The sequence below is a fragment of the Mauremys reevesii genome, linkage group 16, assembly GCF_016161935.1.
Source record: "Mauremys reevesii isolate NIE-2019 linkage group 16, ASM1616193v1, whole genome shotgun sequence".
In the NCBI taxonomy this organism is placed as follows: Eukaryota; Metazoa; Chordata; order Testudines; family Geoemydidae; genus Mauremys; species Mauremys reevesii.
Window position 1 is genome coordinate 27,368,227 of NC_052638.1, and position 20,315 is coordinate 27,388,541.

General features: G+C 40.3%; 1 protein-coding gene and 1 non-coding gene across 6 annotated transcripts in view; both read left to right on the forward strand.

The window, feature by feature from the left end:
• DYNC1LI2 (dynein cytoplasmic 1 light intermediate chain 2) overlaps positions 1 to 20,315 on the forward strand; it is a 41,587-nt gene that overhangs the window by 7,662 nt on the left and 13,610 nt on the right. For all 5 annotated transcript variants that reach the window (XR_005588654.1, XM_039502508.1, XM_039502509.1 and 2 more), the window contains 5 exons: positions 331 to 561; positions 14,419 to 14,588; positions 16,001 to 16,094; positions 16,999 to 17,134; positions 18,073 to 18,184. Coding sequence is in view for 4 of the 5 variants with exons in the window: in XM_039502508.1 (XP_039358442.1) it covers positions 331 to 561; positions 14,419 to 14,588; positions 16,001 to 16,094; positions 16,999 to 17,134; positions 18,073 to 18,184 (743 nt within the window). In the remaining variant the exon portion in view is untranslated. The remainder of the gene's footprint in view (positions 1 to 330; positions 562 to 14,418; positions 14,589 to 16,000; positions 16,095 to 16,998; positions 17,135 to 18,072; positions 18,185 to 20,315) is intronic.
• LOC120384879 lies at positions 14,699 to 14,862 on the forward strand. Its single transcript, XR_005589154.1, has one exon. It is a non-coding gene; the product is annotated as a U1 spliceosomal RNA (small nuclear RNA).

Consider the following 20,315-nt stretch of genomic DNA (forward strand, 5'->3'; position numbering starts at 1 on the left):
AATGAAATGTGTACTTAGGAAAAGCAAGAGAATACAGATCTTCATACCTCTTTGCCGCTAAGTTAAAACCAAGATTCTTACAGAAAGCAACAACTCATTTTACAGGGACGCTGCCAAATTGCTTTGGTGCTCTTTTTCCCTAAGGGATGGGTGGTACACATACACTCGTTATGTTAAATGCGAACAGGCTAGACTTGCTGGTAGCTAGCTTCTACTCATCTTCAATTTGGCACTGTAATACCATGTTGGTTTGCTACTTACTGATGGGCTAATGTGGCTGTAGCAAAAGGCACGTTAGTTTGAGGTATAATTGCCCCTTTTCCTTTTCAGATCAGACTCGCTGTAATGTTTGGATTCTAGATGGAGACCTGTATCATAAAGGGCTCTTGAAGTTTGCTGTTTCTGCAGAAAACCTGCAAGAGACCTTAGTAGTCTTTGTGGCAGATATGTCTAGACCATGGACTGTTATGGAATCTCTACAAAAATGGGCCAGTGTCTTACGTGAGCACATTGATAAGCTGAAAATTCCCCCGGAAGAGATGAGAGACATGGAACAAAAATGTAAGTCTAGTATGATTTTTCTTGCATGGCTTTTTGCATCTTAATGACAGTTTGTTTAAACTGTGTCTTGCTGTACTACTTCCCTAATGCATAGTACTTAAAAGCAAGAGATGGCTAAATGTAAACTTGGAAGTTTTGACTGTAACGCTGATTTTAAGTGAATGGACTTTTAATCAAGCTTTTAAAGAACTCCTCCAGCTTTTGCTTGTATTCACTATCAGAATACTAGTTGAGTTTATCACTCTTTGAGTAAATGATGTAACATTTCAAGTTGCCTTGTATTTGAGCCTTCCTGCTTTCATTGAAATAGATCAGTATTTAATCAGCCAACATGAAATATGGTCAAGCTTTAAAAACAAAACAAAACAAAAAAAACTACCAGAACAAACTTACACTTTTCTCTGTCTACTCACTGTTCTGTATGTAGCTGTGTACATAAATACAATACTCACAAATATATACTTTCTCTAATTCACTTCTACTTGCCTGTTCTTTAGGGTTGAGTATCCATTGTTGTATATTCCAGTGTCAAATTCTGGATTATGATCTAGGTGAAAGAATGCTTTAATAGGATTTTGCAGGCTATAAACAACCACTATCTTAAGTGTGGTGTTGAGAGGAAGGGTACACTAAAACACAGTGTCATTTTGAGGCTAGTGGTTTCCCTGTAATGTACTTTCTGAAGAACTACATTCCTGGTTTGAAAACGCGTCAGGGTATATTCAGATGGCTAGTATCCTCAGAGAAACTCTTTAAATATATTTGTCATTCTAGAATGTCGTTGTAATTGGTCAGGGTTGTTTGTTACATGAAAGAGCACTAAAATCTTCACCAAACTCTGGGTTTTCTTGGTGCATATGTTTGTTTAAAAAACTGGAGTGATGCTTGGAGTTTAGAGTTGGATGCAGCGTTACATCGGCTACAGTCCTGAAAATAGTTTGAATGCTTTTTTTCAAGTGTGGCCGTAATTGTATATCTGGAAGTTCTTAAAGATTTTTAAGAGATTTTCAACTGAAATGAGAAGATACAGTGTAATAGGACTGATATGTAGGAGTGAATTCTTAGGAAATAAGGGCAGAAGACTCATCATGTGATGGTCCACCAAATGCTGTCAGTCTTGGAGAAAGCCCTTCCCTGCCTTCTGCCCCATCCCACCCCCAGTAAGAAGGTAAGCAGCAATTCAAACAATACAGCATGTAAGGAAGCCACCCAGCTGGAGAGCCATATGAGTGAGATGCAGCCTTCAGAAGAGAACATGTACTACACCTCTACCCCGATATAACGCAATCCAATATAACACAAATTTCGATATAATGCAGTTAAGCATCGCTCCAGGGGAGCTGGGCTTTGCGCTCCAGCGGATCAAAGCAAGTTCGATATAATATGGTTTCACCTATAACACGGTAAGATTTTTTGGCTCCCGAGGACAGCGTTATATCGGGGTAGAGGTGTATTCTGTAGCTGGATGGCAGAGTAAAGTTACCTAGGCCACATCCATACTACGGCTGCTCCAGTGGCAGAGGTATGGTTCCAGAATTATGCCTCTGCCAGCCTGTAATGTAGATGCAAACTACAGCAACAGAAGGGGATTTTCCGTCGCTGTTGCAACTTCACTTCCCCAAACAAGAGTAGTTAGGTTGGCAGAAGCATTCTTTTATCGACCTTGCTGTGTCTATGTTGGGGGTTAAGTTGGCATAGCTATGGCCCCGAAAGGTGTGGATTTTTCACAGACCTGAACACCCGCTGTGTTAACCTAAGTTTTAAGTGTGGACCAGGTCCAATGAAAATGGTTTGGGAGTCATGGTGGATACTTAGCTGAACGTGTACTCCTGGTGCGATGCTGGCAATCCTTGGATGCGTAAAAAGGGATCTTGAATAGGAGTAGAGGGATTGTATTACTTCTGTATTTGGCACTGGTGTGATCACTGCTGGAATACTGGGTCAGTTCTGGTGTCCATAATTCAAGCAGGATATTGATAAATCGGAGAGGGTTCAGAAAAGAGTCATTCAAATAATTAAAGGATTTGAAGCTAGAGAAATTCAGACTGGGAATAAATCTTAAAATTGAGAGTGAGTAACCACTGGAACAACTTACCAATGGTTGTGGTAGTTTTTCCATCACTGGCCATTTTTAAATCAAGAGTTAATGTTTTTTCTAAAGGATTGCTCCTGGGGGGGGATTCTGCGGGACTGCGTGCCTGCAGAATTCCTGTGCTTCCCTGCAGAAAACGGCAGGGAAGCAAAGGGAAGCTGTGTGGGGCTGGGGGGGGGCGGGGCGACAATGTGTGCGGTTTTGCGGGGGATTGCCCCCCCACACACAGAGGTGAGGCATGGGGGAGTACATGGGGTTACATACCTCCCCCCCATTTCTGCAAGTGCAGAGCTGTCCAGCTGAAGGTTGCATGCCAGTGTTGAGGTGGGGGATGGATCTGGCCATGTTAAGGAGATAAGGTTAAACCTATAAAAGGCATTTTTAATGTGCCCATCATAGTGGTACCCTCTATTGTGGGGAGCCTATTTTGTTCTACCTCTCATTCAAAGCAAAAGAAAAGTTATCGATTCATTTGTACCACTTCAAACCCACACGCTTGTCTGTTCCATTAAATGCCATTTGGCTTTGTTTTTGGAGAAGGCTAAGGATACATTCCTGAAAATGAGGAGGGAAGGTGGAAAGGATCTTTTTTGTAACCGATTCTTTAGTTTAACTGAATTTTTTTTCCCAAACATTTTTTTCTGTTTGAATCTGTGCTTTTTAAAATACTGTTGGGTGTACAGTAGAACCCTGTTTATCTGACCCTCCATTAACTGGACAACCAGGACTCCAGGGCCAGAAGCAGGTGATCTCTCCTGTGACTGCTAGAAAGTTCTGCAGAATGGCCTTTTCACATTCGCTGGCTTAATTGTCCAGTCTGGTCCTGGTCCCAATTAAATCAGAATAAACTGGGTTCTGCTGTATAATTCTGTTATAAAACTAGGTGCCAGGAGAACTGGGCCCCTTGCATAGGTCATCCTCCCCTGCCAACATCTAAATAAATTAGTGCTAGCGCAAGATTTTTATTTAATGTGCAGCCCTGAAACATATCAGAACTTTGAGATAGCAGAGCACAAAGGTTAAGAGGTAGCCCCGGGATGCAGACTCTGTCCTTTAGAGCTGTAAACTGAAGGGTAAGTCAGTTTGAGTCTAGATACCGCTGAAGCAAAGTTGTTAGTGTACAGTGTGAGGATCTTGAAAGATCACAGTGGCCTTGTTTTGGGATCTGTATATCAAAGCTTCTTGGAATGAGTAGCTTGTATTGCTCCTTGCTATAACAGATTCTGGGAAGGTGATTGTTATGGAGAAATGTTAGTGACCTTCGTGGTCTTAGTAGGAGCGTGGATAAATCAAAGCAATTTACATCCCCGATTTTAATAATAATTTAAGTCATCAAGCAGGAAACTTTAATTAAAGTAATCAGTTTTAATAACGTTTTCATGTGTATTTATTCCTCTGAAGAAAAGTTCATTCTCATTGGTTGCTAATCATTAAAACATTTGATTTGCTAGTAAATATAGCCTTTACAGTAAATTTGCTGCTTTTTGCTAACCAGGAAGATATTTATATTCATGCATATTTATTTACACAACTATGTAGCTTAACTTTTTACTAGGTGATTACGTTTTTACTTGCAGTTTGTATCAAGCTCTATTTGGACACACACTTTTTCTGAAGCTGACAGGCTGTGAAGATCATGTTTATAATGCCCTGTGCAGACCTAAATCCACACTGAGGCTATGTCTATACTGCACACCTTACAGCAGTACACCTGTGCCACTACAGTAGTGCCGCTGTAAGATATGCAGTGTAGCTGCTTTTTGTCAGCAGAAGAGAACTCTCCTGCTGACAAAATAAAACCACCCCCAACGAGGGACGGTAGCTTAGTCAGCAGGAGAGCATCTCCCACCGACAAAGTACTGTCCACACCTCCACCCCCGACTAACCTCAGTAGGCTACCCAACCTGTCTTGGTTGCACCCCACCCCTCCAACCCAAAGTTATAACTCAGAGGTGGAGGGCTTAGCTCAAAAAGTTTGAAAATAGCTTAGGGTGCTGGGAGGGGGTAGCTAGGAGCTATGTGCAGACAGGGAGTAGCTGAACTTGCAGGGAGGGGGTAGCTGGGGCTGTGTGCCCAGGGAGTGGCTATGGGTGTAGGGAGAGGGGTACTAGAGACTGTGTTCAGGCAGGGGGTAGCTTAGGTTACAGGGAGGGCATAGCTCAGGGTACAGGGAGATGGGTATTAGGGGCTGTGTGCTGGGAGGACTCCCCTGTGGTCCCTGTTTCCGGAGGGGTCTGCCAGCCACTCTTACCGGTTGCATCTGCAGTTGCAAAAGCGGCTGGGAGCTGAGGAGCAGCTTCAACCTGGGGCACCAGCAGGAGAGGAAGGAATGCTGTTGCTGTCTGTTCCATGGCACCAGCCAGAGCAGTAGCTGTCCCATGATGTCAGGCTCCGGCTTCTCACCTCTGACCTGGACAAGGGGTGGGGACTGGAGATTTGCGGGAGGGAGGGGTAAGGTGTGGTGATGCCCCAGGACTGCTTTGATCTTGCGCTGCAGGTTTGTGGGGGGAAGTGCAATGCCTTCCATGTCCCCAACTCTGCCCCTGGGCTCTGGGCTGCAGCTCCACGGGGTGTGCCAGGAATCAGGGCTTCAGCCCCATGCCTCCCAGCTTCAGCCCCGCGGGGGGGTGCTGAGGATCCGAGATTCAACCCCACGCCTCCTGGCTTCAGCCCCGTGAGGGGGCGCTGAGGATCAGAGCTCCAGCCCCGTGGGGGGCACCAGGGATCGGGGCTTCAGTCCCACGCCTCCTGGGTTCAGCCCTGCGAGGGGGTGCCGAGGATCAGAGCTTCAGCCCTGCGCCTCCTGGCTTCAGCTCCGTGGGGGGCGCTGGTGATCAGGACTTCAGTTGTGGGGCCCCATGGACCCCTTGAAAGGGCTCGCGGAGCCCCAGTTGACAACCACTGATTTACAGCACAAAGGTCAGCAAAAAGGCTTTTTGCTGTCTTTGCAGTCTGCTGCCAGTTGTAATGCCATGTAACGGGGTTCACACTGCGCTCCTCGGTACTTGGCCCCTGGGCCTCCCTCTACGAGTCAGGGACACTTCAGTCTGGTGCAACGCCCGAGCTCTTTATTCTCAGAGAGTTTTCCACCACCAGTTCCCAACTATATACAGGCTTCACAGCTACTTTGCCTACAACAGGCCTGGCCAGCAACAAAGGAGGCTCCCACTTCCTTCTGTGCCTGACCTTTCTCTTTCCCTTTTCCCCCCTTCTCTGGCTTTCTCACAGCCTTTATAGCTCTGGGCTAATAAGACTGGCAGGTGTGGCCAGTTACCAGGCAGGCACTGGGCTACTCACCCAGCCTCAATCCATTCCCCTTGTTTGGGGCTGGAGTAGCAGGAGCTGATTAAAGGCTTCTCAGCCAGTACCCTGCCACACTCCACCACTGGATTTCCATTTGCTGAAGTCAGTCTGACCCATCTGTTGTGCTCAATGATATGCAGCCTTCCTAGCTACTGAAACTTGTCCACTACATAGGCTCATTGGGTAGCATGCGGTGAGATCAAGAGTTGACATATTTCAGGGTCATTCTCATCAAAGTAGTTCTGATGTTTCCCTTTAAACAAAGCGAAGCCATATTATATGTCAAGTCCCAAAAATGTTTCCAGGCTAGCCCTACATCCACTGAGGCTTCTGTCACTGAGGGAAATGCTTCCATGAGTTTCTGTTGGAATTAAGTGTCATAGTTTTCAGGGCTTGAAATATTGATATGGAGACATCATGGAGCTCTGTTTGTCATAAAATAACTATTTTGAATGAAGGCGCGTCCAGGCCATCTTATACTTGTTTGCCTGTTGAAACACTAATGATGACTAGGTTGTACTTGGTACATTTGGAAAGTAGTAACAAGCCATTAGAGTTCTTGTTACCAACTCCATGACAATCTATCACATCACCCCAGGATGCAGTCATGACCAACCCTGGCATGGAAATCACCTAAAGTGGTCAGCTTATTACATGTGACTGATGTGATGATGCTATCGGGTTTGTTAGAAGTCCTCTGTATCCTTATCTGGATTAATCATTTTTAGTGCATGGGTTGATGATAGAAGCATAATGAGCTTTCACAAAGGCCAGTGTGGAGAAGCATAGGTCTGTCGTTGACACCATTTGACAGTGACTAAAGTTTGCAGGCAATCAAAAAGCAAGTGGCAAACCCCACAACAAAGTATCTGCATTTATCCTCAGATATGAGAGTCCAATAAAAGATGCACCCTCTTCTACTGTCTGCAACTCACCAGCAAGTCTTGTCTCACTGAATGCGTCAATATCCATATTGTACCGTGCCAATACTCTGAGTGTTGCAGTTCTACATTCAGTTCTGTCATCTCTGTCAGAGCATGCAAACATCACACTGCCTATGGAACTGTAATGTCTGCAATGGTAATGGACGATCTTGTCTGTCTCACGTGTAACCATATCATGGTTCTCACATTGGTCTGACCTCACGTATACATGTTCACCAGTAGTGTTTGATGAATCCTTGTACGTCAACATCGATATGAGACTCCACCGTCATTTGGATGGAAATTCAAATTCAGTTAAAAATGCAGCACAGCTTTTAATTTTTTATAAAAATAAAATCACCATATATGTTTTGTGTGTATATATATAAGAAAAAAGTTCATCAAAACATGTTTTGTATTTAAAACTGATTTATTTAGCAAAGGAAGAAATATCTGTAGTTAGTGAATTGAACTGATAGTTTTGGTCACCATATCCTTTGAGACTTTGTAACTAGTAGATCTCATCCACTCACACGTAGCTTTTGTTCATAGGTTGAAAGAGGAAAATAAGCTTTCCTGCTTTTTCAACTCTGTTGGTTTCTTAATTTTGAATGAATTAGTCATTTAACTGAACTAATTCAGTAAGTTCAAACAAAGAAAATATTCTGTTTACACCTGCAGACGTGACTACTGGTGTCAAAAGCTGGCTTAGCACTTCAACAAACTCTGGTTCCAGATGCTCAGCTAGCGACTTCAAACAGTCCAGTGGTCTAGCTTTATTTGAAACTTAGTAGCAAATGTAGTGCTTAGTATTCTTTGTATTTTTAATTTAAATGATTTTGATATAATACAAGTTTAAGACTTAAGTTGTAAAGTTCAAATTTAATTTAAAGTGGGTTTATTTAAAAAAAAATCTAATGTAAATAAAAATCCAATTTAAATAAATTTAAGATTTTAAGATTTTTTTTATATAAAATTATTTTTATCCCCCAACCTTGTGGAAGCTTCTCTCTGACATCTTTTCAGAGATGTCAGAAACAGCCAGATCAATCTCAGCATGGTTGAAACAGCTCTCAGTATTGAAACTATAAGCTACCCCAAGTAATTTCCAAAAAAGGGACCAAAAGTATCATCCCGGCAGTAAATAGAGTAAAAGAGGCAGAGACAAAAAGACATTTTTGTAAAAATGGGAAGTCAAATCCTACTGAGGAAAATAGAAAGGAACAGAAACTTTGGCAAGTAAAGTATAATTAGGCAGGCCAAAAAAGAATTTGAAGAGCAATGTGCAAAAAGTACACAAACTAACGGCAGGTTTTTTAAGTACATGTGAAGGAGGAAGCCTGCCAAACAGTCAGTGGGGCCACTGAAAAATCAAGGTGCTAAAGGAGCACTCAAGAAAGACAAGGCGATTGCAGAGAAGCTAAATAAATTCTTTGTATCTGTCTCCGCTATCTGAGCCATTCTTTTTAGGTGACAGATCTGAGGAATTGTAGCCTATTGAGGTGTCAGTAGAGGAGGTTTTGGAATAAACTGATAAATTAAACAGTAATAAGGACCAGATAGTACTTATCCAAGAGTTCTGAAGGAGCTCAAATATGAAATTGCAGAACTACTTACTGTGGTATGTATCCTATTGCTTAAACTAGCCTCTGTAGCAGATAGCTAATGTGATGCCAATTTTTTAAAAAAAGATTCCAGAGGTGACCATAGCAATTTCAGGCCAGTAAGCCTAACTTCAGTACCAAGCATACTGATTGAAACTGTAGCAAAGAATAGAATTATCAGACACATGGATGAATGTAATATGTTGGGGAAGAGTCAATATGGCATTTATAAAGGGAAATTATGCCTCATAGATCTGTCAGAATTCTTTGATGGTGTCAAACATGTTAAGGATGGGCCAGTGGATTAAGTGTATTTGGACTTTCACAAAACCTTTTACAAGGCCCACACCAAAGGCTCTTAAGCAAAGCAGGCAGTCATGGGATAAGAGGGAAGGTCCTATCATGGATCATTAATTGGCTAAAACAGTGTTTCCCAAACTTGCAATGCCGCTTGTGTAGGGAAAGCCCCTGGCGGGCCAGGCCAGTTTGTTTACCTGCCCCGTCCGCAGGTCTGGCCGATCGCAGCTTCCACTGGCTGCGGTTCGCTGCTGCAGGCCAAGGGAGCTGCTGGAAGCGACGGCCCATGCCTCTTCCAGCAGCTCCTCTTGGCCCAGAGCAGTGAAGCGCGGCCACTGGGAGCCGCGATCGGCTGGACCTGCAGATACGGCAGGTAAACAAACCTGCCTGGCCTGCCAGGGGCTTTCCCTACACAAGCGGCGTCCCAAGTTTGGGAAACACTGGGCTAAAAGATAGGAAAGAATGGGTAGGAATAAATGGTCAGTTTTCACAATGGAGAGAAGTAAATAGCAGTGTCCCCCAAGAATCTGTACTGGGACCAGTGCCGTTCAGCATGTTCATAAATGATCAGGAAAAAGGGGTAAAGAGTGAATTGGCAAAGTTTGCAGATGATACAAAATTACTCAAGCTAGTTACGTCCAAAGCTGACCGTGACAAGTTACAGAGGGATCTCTCAAAACTAGGTGATGAGGCAACACAAAGGCAGATGAAATTCAGTGTTGATAAATGCAAAGTAATCCACATTGGAAAATTTAACCCCAGCTATCCATACAAAATGATGGGCTCTAAATTAGCTGTTACCACTCAAGAAAGGGATCTTGGAATCATTATGGATAGTTTTCTGAAAACATCTTCTCAAAGTGTAATGGCAGCCAAAAAAGCTAACAGAATATTAGGAACCACTAGAAAAGGGATAGATAACACACAAAATATCATAATGCCACTATATAAATACAGGGTCTGCCCACACCTGGAAATACTGTGTGCAGTTCTTGTCATTCCATCTAAAAAAATCTGGAACTGGAAAAAAATACAGAGAAGGGCAACAAAACTGTTTGGGGAATGGAACAGCTTCCATATGAGCGGATATTAAAATGACTAGGACTATTCATTTTAGAAAAGATGTGACTAAGGAGGGGATATGATAGAGGTCTATAAAATCATGAATGATGTGGAGAAAGTGACTATGGAAGTGTTTACCTCTTCACATAACACAAGAACCAGGGGTCACCCAATGAAAGTAATAGTTAACAGGTTTAAAACAAAGAAAGTGCTTCTTCAGACAACACAGAGTCAACCTGTGGACTTGTTATCAGGGGCTGTTCTGTGTTTGTTCAGCGCTTAGCACAGTGGGGTCCTAGTGCATGACTGCATCTGTGCCTCCTAGGTACTGTGGTACCATAATAATGAGGATGATCCAGATCTTTCCTTGCCAAAGCCAGATTGTTCCACTTGATACTTCATATGCTGTTCAGTCAGGGTAGAATCTTCTGGAGAACTTGGAGTAAATTGGGCAAGCTATTCTGGAGATGCTGAGGCTCAAAAAATATCTGGGCTTTCACCTGTGAATATCTCACTAACTTTTTGGTTTGTCATACCTCCAAAAAAGGCTTGGCATAGTAGGAACTTCAGAACAGGTTTTGCACACTCTTTGAGGAGGGCAAGAGAATATGGCAGGATATATCTCAGTACCTATTTAAGAAGTCACTCACTATGGAATAGCTTCAGTGGTTCATAACTATCAATATTTTGCAACTTAACTAATATATAATCTAGTATAAAGTGAAAGGTGGATAGTTAGTATATTTTTAACTGTTTAACTAGACTAGGGCTAATAGGTATTCTGTGTCTCTTGATATGAAGTTCAACCATTGTGTATTAAACTGTTAATATTTACAGGTAATGGACATCTTTTCTGCCTAAACCATAAACCTGGTGGAAGCCAATTTTTTTATCACTGAGTAGGGATAATCTTCATAGGTATTGCTGTACATCCCATAGCGAGTGTGTGTGTACTTAATACAATACATTGCTAACTTCTTACAACGTTGTATTTTGTTCAGATACCATGATACAATTGACTTTTAGTTACTTCTAATGCTCTTGAGGTGTGTGTGGGGGGGTAAGTCTTTTAAAAAATTTGTAGTACTTACAAGTTAGCTTTTCTATATTTACATTTGCTTCTGTTGTTGCTTTTTTTTTTTTTTTACATAAACATTTTGGATGTGTATACGCTCTCCTATCAGAGTCTGCAAAAGAATTTATACCCCACTGGAAAAAACTCTATTCTACTGGTGCTGTTAGATCCATCAAAGACTAAGTGTATCTAAAGTTGTCTTAAAGGGTTCCTTTATATATTGAAATGGAAATAAATTGTTCTTAAACAAATTTGTTTTTTCTGTTTCATATGAATGCTGATGAATGCAGCTTGCTCTTAGGGGCTGATCTCTAGCATTTAAAAAAACAACCCAGCATTTAGTTTAAGGAAGAACAAAGACTCCAGAATTTGGCAAACGGGTGTTTAAAGAAATGGCACAAATCTGAGCTGTACAAGCAACTGACAGTGTTTTATTTAAGAGATTGGTATTTCAGAAATAAAGTATATCAAAGTTTAACAGCCAATAGTTTGAGCTTCTTAACAGTTTTTACACCAGTTCATCTCCACTTATATCTACACACTGCCTAATCCTGCAAAGGCATTTGGGAATTAAGTGCTGGACACCCTCTGCAGGCTTGGGCCCTCCATACTTGTTAGTTTAGACTTTTTTGTTACAATTACTAACTGAGCCCTGAGGCTCTATGTTGCTTTTACTGAAAATTTGGCGGCTTTTATTAGTGTAATAGCAGTCGTTTGGTATCTTGGAAGGCTTTGGCTTTTTCATATTTGAAGACTTTTGATAAATCTACTCTTTTTTGTAAAGAAAACTTTCTACCATCATGTGAACACAACCTAGCACAGTGGTTCTCAAACTGTGGGTCAGGACCCCAAAGTGGGTCCCAATCCTGTTTTAATGGGGTTGCCAGAGCTGGCATTAGACTTGTTTGGGCCTGGGGCAGGGGCTGAAGCCTTAGGGCTTCAGTCCCGCGTGAAGGGGCTCAGGTTACAGGCCCCCTGTAGCCCTTGGGTTTTGGCCCCCTCACCTGGGGCGGTGGGGCTCGGGCGGACTTAAGCCTTGGTCCCTCCTCCTGCGGTCGTGTAGTAATTTTTGTTGTCAGAAGGGGATCTCAGTGCAGTGAAGTTTGAGAACCCTTGACCTAGCAGATTACCACTGATAGCTTTGCTTTGTTACCAATACTATAAACTAAGCATAAAATATGTTTATGGTGATTGTCAAATTACCCCATCATGGTTTAAACCTACCAGTAGTATAAGATTGTGTGTGTGTGGAAGAAAGGAATCCTTTTAGCCACAAAAATATGTTTGTGTTCATGAAGGATTTCATCACTTCACATTTCCCTCATGAGAGAAACCGTGAACTAATTATTCAGTGGTATAATGAGATACATATTTTTGGGTTTTTATCCCTGTTAAATGCTTTGGAATAAATTACTTCCTCTAAACTTGTGCGTGTAAATATACATAATACTCCTGTATATTCTATATGTGATGTTTGCGGTGCTTTCCATACTTGTATTGGAATTTAAACATCCATGTGGTTTGATCACAAAGGTGCAAAAGAGTCAAGTCTTTCCTTGATACCGGTATTGCTGTGGCCTCCACGTGCATGTGAGAGGGCTTCACTTTAGTTTAGAGCAAAAATAACTGTTCTTCAAGTAGCAATGTGGTATGGAGAGATCCTCTATATAGGAAACTGCACTTGGAGATGTTGATTTTTTCCTGCTGGGAGATCTGTCTCCAAGCTCTACTGTTTAAATGGAGGGGGGGTTAATAAATAGCCTTTGAAGAAAATTTTATTTCTGAATTTCTCTTGGCTGCCAGTTCAGTTAATGGTGATAATTGGAATTGGCAGCTGAAAAACTCAATATGTCACCTTGAAAGTAAGTAGTGGACTGTTTCCCTTCCCTCTTCCCCTGCTATCTTGAGTGTGTGGTGGTAGCAAATTGTGTAGTGTTGGAGTCCTCTTTCCTTGGTCTTCCTACCGCACCCTTCTTCTTGAGAAGCTTATGGTGGTTTTGTTTTGAGAACATTGGTTTATTACCTCTTCAAAGGTTGGCCACTTCATAAAGCTCGGAATACCAGTTGGTATTGCTATATTGTATGAGTCAAGTATTTTCATTTTGCATTTTTGAATTATTTTAATACTCAGTTTCAAAAAAGTCTTTAGAACCATGATCTTTGCCAAATCTCATTTTTCTACATAATTCATTGCAGCTCTGCTACGTAAATGGAGGCCTTTCCAGATGATTTAGATTTCATGTCTCACATACTAAAAATAGCTTTGAATATAATCATGCATTCAGTGTGCAGATAGTGGTTAACTTCCTGTAAGAGACAATAACAGCAAAAAAATGGATTGCTTTGTAAACTAGGAGTGGCTGTTTAATTTGGTGTTTTCTGTACTTGTTGTTTACATTTTACAAAAAAGCTTATCTCCAAAGGGTGTGGCTAAATAGTATTTGCTTGCAGTTATAGATGTTAACTCTTTTAGTAGGCTTGTAGTGAATACAAGTTACAGCCCTGCTTTGCTGTAAGTTACAATGAACTGTCTGATGTAAAGGCACAGAAAGCTATCGTGTGGGGCTTTTTGGCCTGAACTACCAGAACAACCCTTTTATTCTTGATGCTTCTGTCAGTGCACACTTAAATACTACGAAGTTTGTTTGCTTTGGGTGCTACTTCTTTGTTCAGCTGTTAACTTCTAGATTTCTTTATTTTTTTTGTGTTGTGATTAAACTTTCAGTACCCTGAATTGAATGTGTAGCTTTTCTGAGCCTGAAACCACTTTTCAAAAACAAAATTTTTGTTCAGCAAGGCTCCTAAGATATCAAATTAGAAATCACTTGTTTGAATAGTTTTGCGTCTCATTTTCTTTAATTTTAGGCACTTGTACTTTAGATCTCAGGGTTTGTTTAACAGTTTCTAGATTTGAATATCAGAAGTTACATTAATTCTTCTTTTTCAACCACTAAGATTATGGCTATTTTTATGTTTCCATTGGCTCCCCCTGTAAATACAAAACATCTTCACATTGTCCAAGTTATCCATAAATATAATTTCAGAGTTCACTTCAAGTTGTTGGATTGTTCCGTGGCATGGAAGCTTATTTGAAATTGCATGATTTTAATCCCCCAAAACAGCATAGTGCACTTTCTGAAAATCAAACTTCCACAGTCTGTCTAGTTGAGTAACCAAAAATTGAAGCACCGAGAATCACTAAACACTCATGAAAATGTTGGCCCTTATATTTAAATTAGAGATGTGCTTTGGATTCAAAGACTGAAAGCTAGTAATAGCCAGATTCCAAAATCTTTTTTTTTTGTTTAATTTGGTTCAGTAGAAATTGTACAATTTCTTGAAGCTCAAATTCTGTTCTCAATTCATGTGTTACCTTAAAAAAGTTGTTGAAAAGATGTCCCAACTGCTCATAAACATATAATTGTCTGAAACTATTTTACTTTAATATAAATGTTAAAAATTTATTCCCGTCTCTTACCTTACAAATATCTTTTTTCATAGTTATAAAGGAATTCCAGGAGTATGTGGAGCCTGAAGAAGGCTACCAAGGATCACCACAGAGAAGAGGTCCTTCATCATCTGGCCAAGAAGATGAAAATATTACTTTGCCACTCGGAGAGAATGTGCTGACTCACAATCTTGGGATCCCTGTGCTGGTGGTTTGTACAAAGGTGAGCTTGAACTTGAGTTTACTAGAAAGGTTAGTTACTTTTCCTTTTGGAAGATACTTTGATGCAGATGTTTGCAAGCTGAAAGTGAAAGTTCTGGATTTAGAGTAGATAAACTTACCTGGCAGGGGAGATACCATGATCACAAAGGTGGTTTTCCCATGGTGAGGCTCATCCATTGCACTGCAGGTGTGCTGACCCTTGCGATTTCCTCAAATTTGGGAAACTCGACTGCATAATTTGTGCTAGTGAGGGACTGCGTTCGTGCTTTCCCCTGGGGAAGAAAAAAAACAACCCCAAAACCTTTTGGTGTATAAACAAGACGTAAGTGTTTTTATTTTTATTTTTTTATTTTTACTACACAAGGATTGAGAAAGACCAGTCTTGTCTTTTCAGTTTGGATGAAAGACATTAGAGGTCTAAAACGTGGACATTCTCCATCCTTAATTGAAAAAGGGAAGATGTTATGTTTGTCAAAAAATCTTTTTTCCCAGTGTTTTGAGGCATTTGAAATAAATGCTTCCTTTTCCCATCAGATTTCACTTGCATAGTATCTCAGTCTTTCCTTAAATAGTCTGTGGGTGGTAGTGTAGATGAGATCTGAATTTCTAATGTAAAAGAGTCAGTTGAGAAGGATACTTTCAAGTTATCTTTGTACATCATACAGTTACCTGAGTTACTACATGAGAAGGTGTTTAGCAACTAATGACTTAATGAAAATAGCATTTCAAAAATACACATTTATGGCATCAACTCAATTTCTTGTTGGAATGGATATTTGATGTGGCTTTAACTTTTAATTAGACACTTTTTGTCTTTGGTACCTTGTGAGCATTTCACCCATTGGTTAATTAGTGCAGTCTCCCCAACAAAAAGCGTGAATTGAATGCTGATTAATACAAGGGAAGATGTGTACAATAGAACCTCAGAGTTCCAAACACCAGAGTTACAAACCACACACCTCATGTGGAACCAGAAGTATGCAATCAGGCAGCGCTGAGACCAAATAAATAAATAAATAAATTCCCCATACACAAATACAGTACAATTCTGGGCTAAACATAAAGTACTAAATATAAAGGGAAAGTGTTTTTTTTTTTGTTTTTTTTTTAAGAGTAGACAAGGTAAGGAAACTGTTTCTGAGCTTGTTTCATTTAAATTAAGAGGGCTAAAAGCAGCATTTTTCTTCTGCATAGTAAAGTTTCAAAGCGGTATTAAGTCAATGTTCAGTTGTAAACTTTTGAAAGAACAACCATAACGTTTTGTTCAGCGTTACAAACATGTCAGAGTTACGAACAGCCTCCATTCCCATGGTGTTTGTAACTCTGAGATTTTACTGTATATCTAAAAGCTTGAAGAAAATGCAGATTATATGCAAGAAAGTGTTAAGTGGCTTTGCTTTTTTTTTTTTTCAGTGTGATGCAGTGAGTGTACTAGAGAAGGAACATGACTACAGAGAAGAACACTTTGACTTCATTCAGTCACACATTCGTAGATTCTGCTTACAGTGTATCCTTTCCTAATCTGAGGATAGTGGCAGAATAAAATCTGGAAGATAGGAAATGTATTTTATTATAGTGTGTGAGGGAAATAAAATAACTGAAAGAGAAACTGCATATCAAAATAACTTCTGACATTTACTAACTTAATGTATAGTATTTGGAGTGTAGTTATGAAAATACATTAAGAGGTTTGTCAAGTTTTTTTTATCTGAAGCCATACATTTGATCTAGGGTCTGTTGCATTCCTTGGCAAGGGACTTCAGTTTTGAGATGCACCACATTACTCTTTCTCCCAGAACGTGGATTTCCATACTAAACTTGCACCCTGTGACTTTTTCAAACAGCTTTCTGGTGTCTATATTGGTCAACATTTTAAAAGCTGAATCTGTTTCCAAAGTGACATGATTCTCATCCTCTTTTTCCCTTCCTCCCAAAGGTGCTGAACACCTATAGCAGGGGTCGGCAACCTTTCAGAAGTGGTGTGCCGAGTCTTCATTTATTCACTCTAATTTAAGGTTTCGCGTGCCAGTAATACATTTAAACATTTTTAGAAGGTCTCTTTCTATAAGTCTATAATATATAACTAAACTATTGTTGTATGTAAAGTAAATAAGGTTTTTAAAATGTTTAAGAAGCATCATTTAAAATTAAATTAAAATGCAGAGCCCCCCGGACCGGTGGCCAGGACCCGGTCAGTGTGAGTGCCACTGAAAATCAGCTTGCGTGCCACCTTCCTATAGTTTCTATAGTTTCCATTGACCTCTAAAAATTGAGCCAGTAGGTTTCTTAACTTTAAGCACCCTACTCTGAAAATTTTGGCTATTACTCAATAGAAAACTTCAGTAATTATTGCAGTTTAATTTAATGTTTAAGTATTGTACTTTATAGTTTTCCTTAAATGAAGTAATTAGATGGAGCTGCCTTGATTTATACATCAGTTAAGGAAGAAAAGAACCTTGACTTACTGTATAAGTACATTGTACATAAAACATATGGTTTTCACTTTACCACACCCGCCTTAGTGGTGGAAAAGGATGCAGTCTTTATGTAAGTTGATGTAAGAAATATATTTTTCAAACTTTTTGTTTCTGTCTGATGCTCTTATCACTGAAATGTTGTATTTCCTTATGAACACAAGTGAAACTTGTACACTCCAAGCTTTAGTGCATTTAACTCTTCAACTGAAAATAAAATCGCCTCTGGGATGTGAAATACTCTGTTCTAATGTGTGCAATTTAAATTTGTTAAAGTAGAATGAAAAATTCTTTCCACATAAACAATTCATCATTAGCTCCATAATAGCGCGCGCGCTCTCTCTCTCTCTCTCGCTCTCGCGCTCCCCCCCCCATATAATTGTCTCATTCTGTGAAATACTTCCATATCTGGTTAGAAGTCTGCCTTCCAAAACCATATTTCACAAAAAAAGAATAATTTGAATCATTTACTTAAATGTACTTTCCATACATAACTAAAGGGCTAAAGATAATTAATTGAAAAGGTTGTTTAATTGTAGGAGCATTTTATACTATAACTTATTGAAATGAAGTAAATTTGTAAAGAATCTAATATCTAATAGTCACATTCAGCATGCTGGAAGGAAGTTGGAAACACCATTTTAGACTGATTCTCCAGCAAGCACTTTCTGGGTTTTAAGAAAAAAAAAATTGTGCTTGCATTGTTTTAGTGCTCAGTGCCTAGATCAATTATAGTCTGACATTCTTGTGTTCCACAATAGCTTAAAAAAGCATAGTGGCTATACGTCTATTTACCTGGAATGATAATGCCATCTCAACATCTTGGTAAGCATAGCCTGTGTTTTCAGAGTGAGGACCTCTCAATGACATGATACTACTGTATTTCCTCTGTATTTCCTCTGTAACAGTTTTATGGTAATACGATTACTTGCTTAAATATGCATGCGCTGTGCCAACAATCTTTTGAATCTAAAAAAGCAAACCTTGCCCTAAAACTTTTTTTTCCTATAGACCTGCTGGTTGGGACAATGAAAAGAAAATTGCTATTTTACATGAAAACTTCACAACGGTGAAACCAGAAGATGCATATGAAGACTTCATTGTAAAACCTCCAGTAAGAAAGGTACAAGAGAGTTAATTTTTGAAGTTCAGTGTAAAGAAACTACAAATCACTTCACTATAATTGGATGGTTGATATTGACAATTAATAATATAGAACTTCAGCTCGTACAATAATATGCTTTTCTCTCAATGTTAAACCACTTTTGAAGTAGTGGCATACATTCTCTAGTGGTCTAGGGCAGGGGTTCTTAATAGGGCTGTTGATTAATTGCAGTTAACTCAAAAAAAATTACCATATATACTTGTTCATAAGCCAAATTTTTTTAGTAAAAAAAAGGGAAGCATCAGAGTACGGGGTTGGCTTATGAACGGGTATACAGAGGGAGAGCTGGAACACTTTTCTCTCCTCTTCTTCCCCCCCCCCCCCCCGCCTCCCCCCAACAGAGGTGGCAAGGAGATGCAGCAGAGCCAGAAGGGAAGAAGCAGGGCCAGAGTCTCTCCTCTTCTGACCATGCTGCTCTCCCTGCAGCCTCCAAAGCAGCTGCAGCTTCGAGGCTGGCAGGCTGTAGCCACGCCGCCTGGCCTGCCACAGCAGGCTGCGGACAGGCCAGAGACATCCTCCCCTGGCCCGCCCCAAGTAAGGTGAGAAGGGATGGGATGCGGAGAGTGTGGGGATCCCGGGCTAGGAGCAGGTAGGGGTTACATGGGGAGGGGTCATGTGGGGAGGTCCTGGGTTAGGGGTGGGGTCATCTGGGAGGTGGTCTAGGTATTTTTCATTAGTGTCATAATGTTACTTTTCAATACTTTTTAACATTAACATTAATCGCAGCCCCCAAAATATTAATTTTACCTAAAATTCTAACTTCAGATGATATGCACATGCAAAGATCACATTGAGTCCATAATTTGAGTCCTACAGAAGGGCCCCTATTTATTCTATTACTTGTTTTAAATTATCACCAAAATATATTCTGTACTACAAAATTCTATTTGTAGAGTAGATGTGGAGCACAATCTAGGAGTACAAATAAATAGTCTGTAGACTGCTAATTGTCTGGACCATGGTCAGGTAACTTATTACCGATCGAGGAAGAGTGCATTCTTTTCTAATGGGGCTGGAGTAGAGTAAGTAATATGTAAAACCCTTAAATGCTATTTCAGTCCATATTTGACAACTCCCCAGGGTTTGTTTACCTTTTGTCTTGCGTGTTTGCAGTCCCATCTAAAATCCTGGTAAATTGGGAAAGAAAAGACGAGTGGGAACATTTGAAGACACTTGTGGGGAGAAAGGAGGAGAGGGGAATGGGCTTATTGTTCTCCCTTAAAGATGCTAAAGATATAGCACACCACTGGCAACTCTTTTTTTAGGTGGGGGCATCTATTGCTCTGTTGGAGTGATGGGAGAGGCAGCCCTCCAAATTTCAGGCAACCATTCTCTTTGAACATCAAACCTTTGCCGTCTTCAGTAAATTTTAATATGAATATTATTTATCAAATATGTATACAGCCCACTGCCAGTTCCTCATTATCCAGGGAATTGTCCTCAGAAAATATTTTTTTGCAACTATGCCAGGCCAGTCATTCTGAACCCAAAGCTTTTACTGGAAGTAGTTTCATTGCTGCTTAAAGTGGTAGAGATATCTATTAAAAATATAAAAGCAGCACGTCTTTATTGTAGTCTAATGTACTCGGCAAGTGACTGTTCAGTTCTGATGGGTTCAACTGCCCATCAGAACTCTAGTGAAATGCATCTGCACCATAGGTGCTGGTGTGGATGCTGAGCAGTGAAGCCGCTAATTGGCTTCACTGTTTAGGAATATGCATGAAATAGTTTGCTTCAGATATTAAAAAGCTGATGGTATTTGATGGAAGATCAAATATTTGCATGTAAATACAGCACTGAGCTAGTTCAATACTCTCCTTTCTTGAAAGGACAAAACCACTTAAAATATTTCTACAGCTGTGCCTATTTAACCAGCAAAAGCATGGATTAGGGATGCATATACATGTTTGTTCTTGAAGTTTACACGGGATCAGTATCAAATCCTGTCACTGTTATTTTACACTTGTTAACTATTTAAAAAAAAAAAAAGCTATAATCTTGGTCCTGCGTTTCCTTAAGGGTAACTGCTGCAAAAGTGTCCCTCCTTTTGAAAGCCAGACAGAAGGACATAGCAAACCTACTGCCCAGT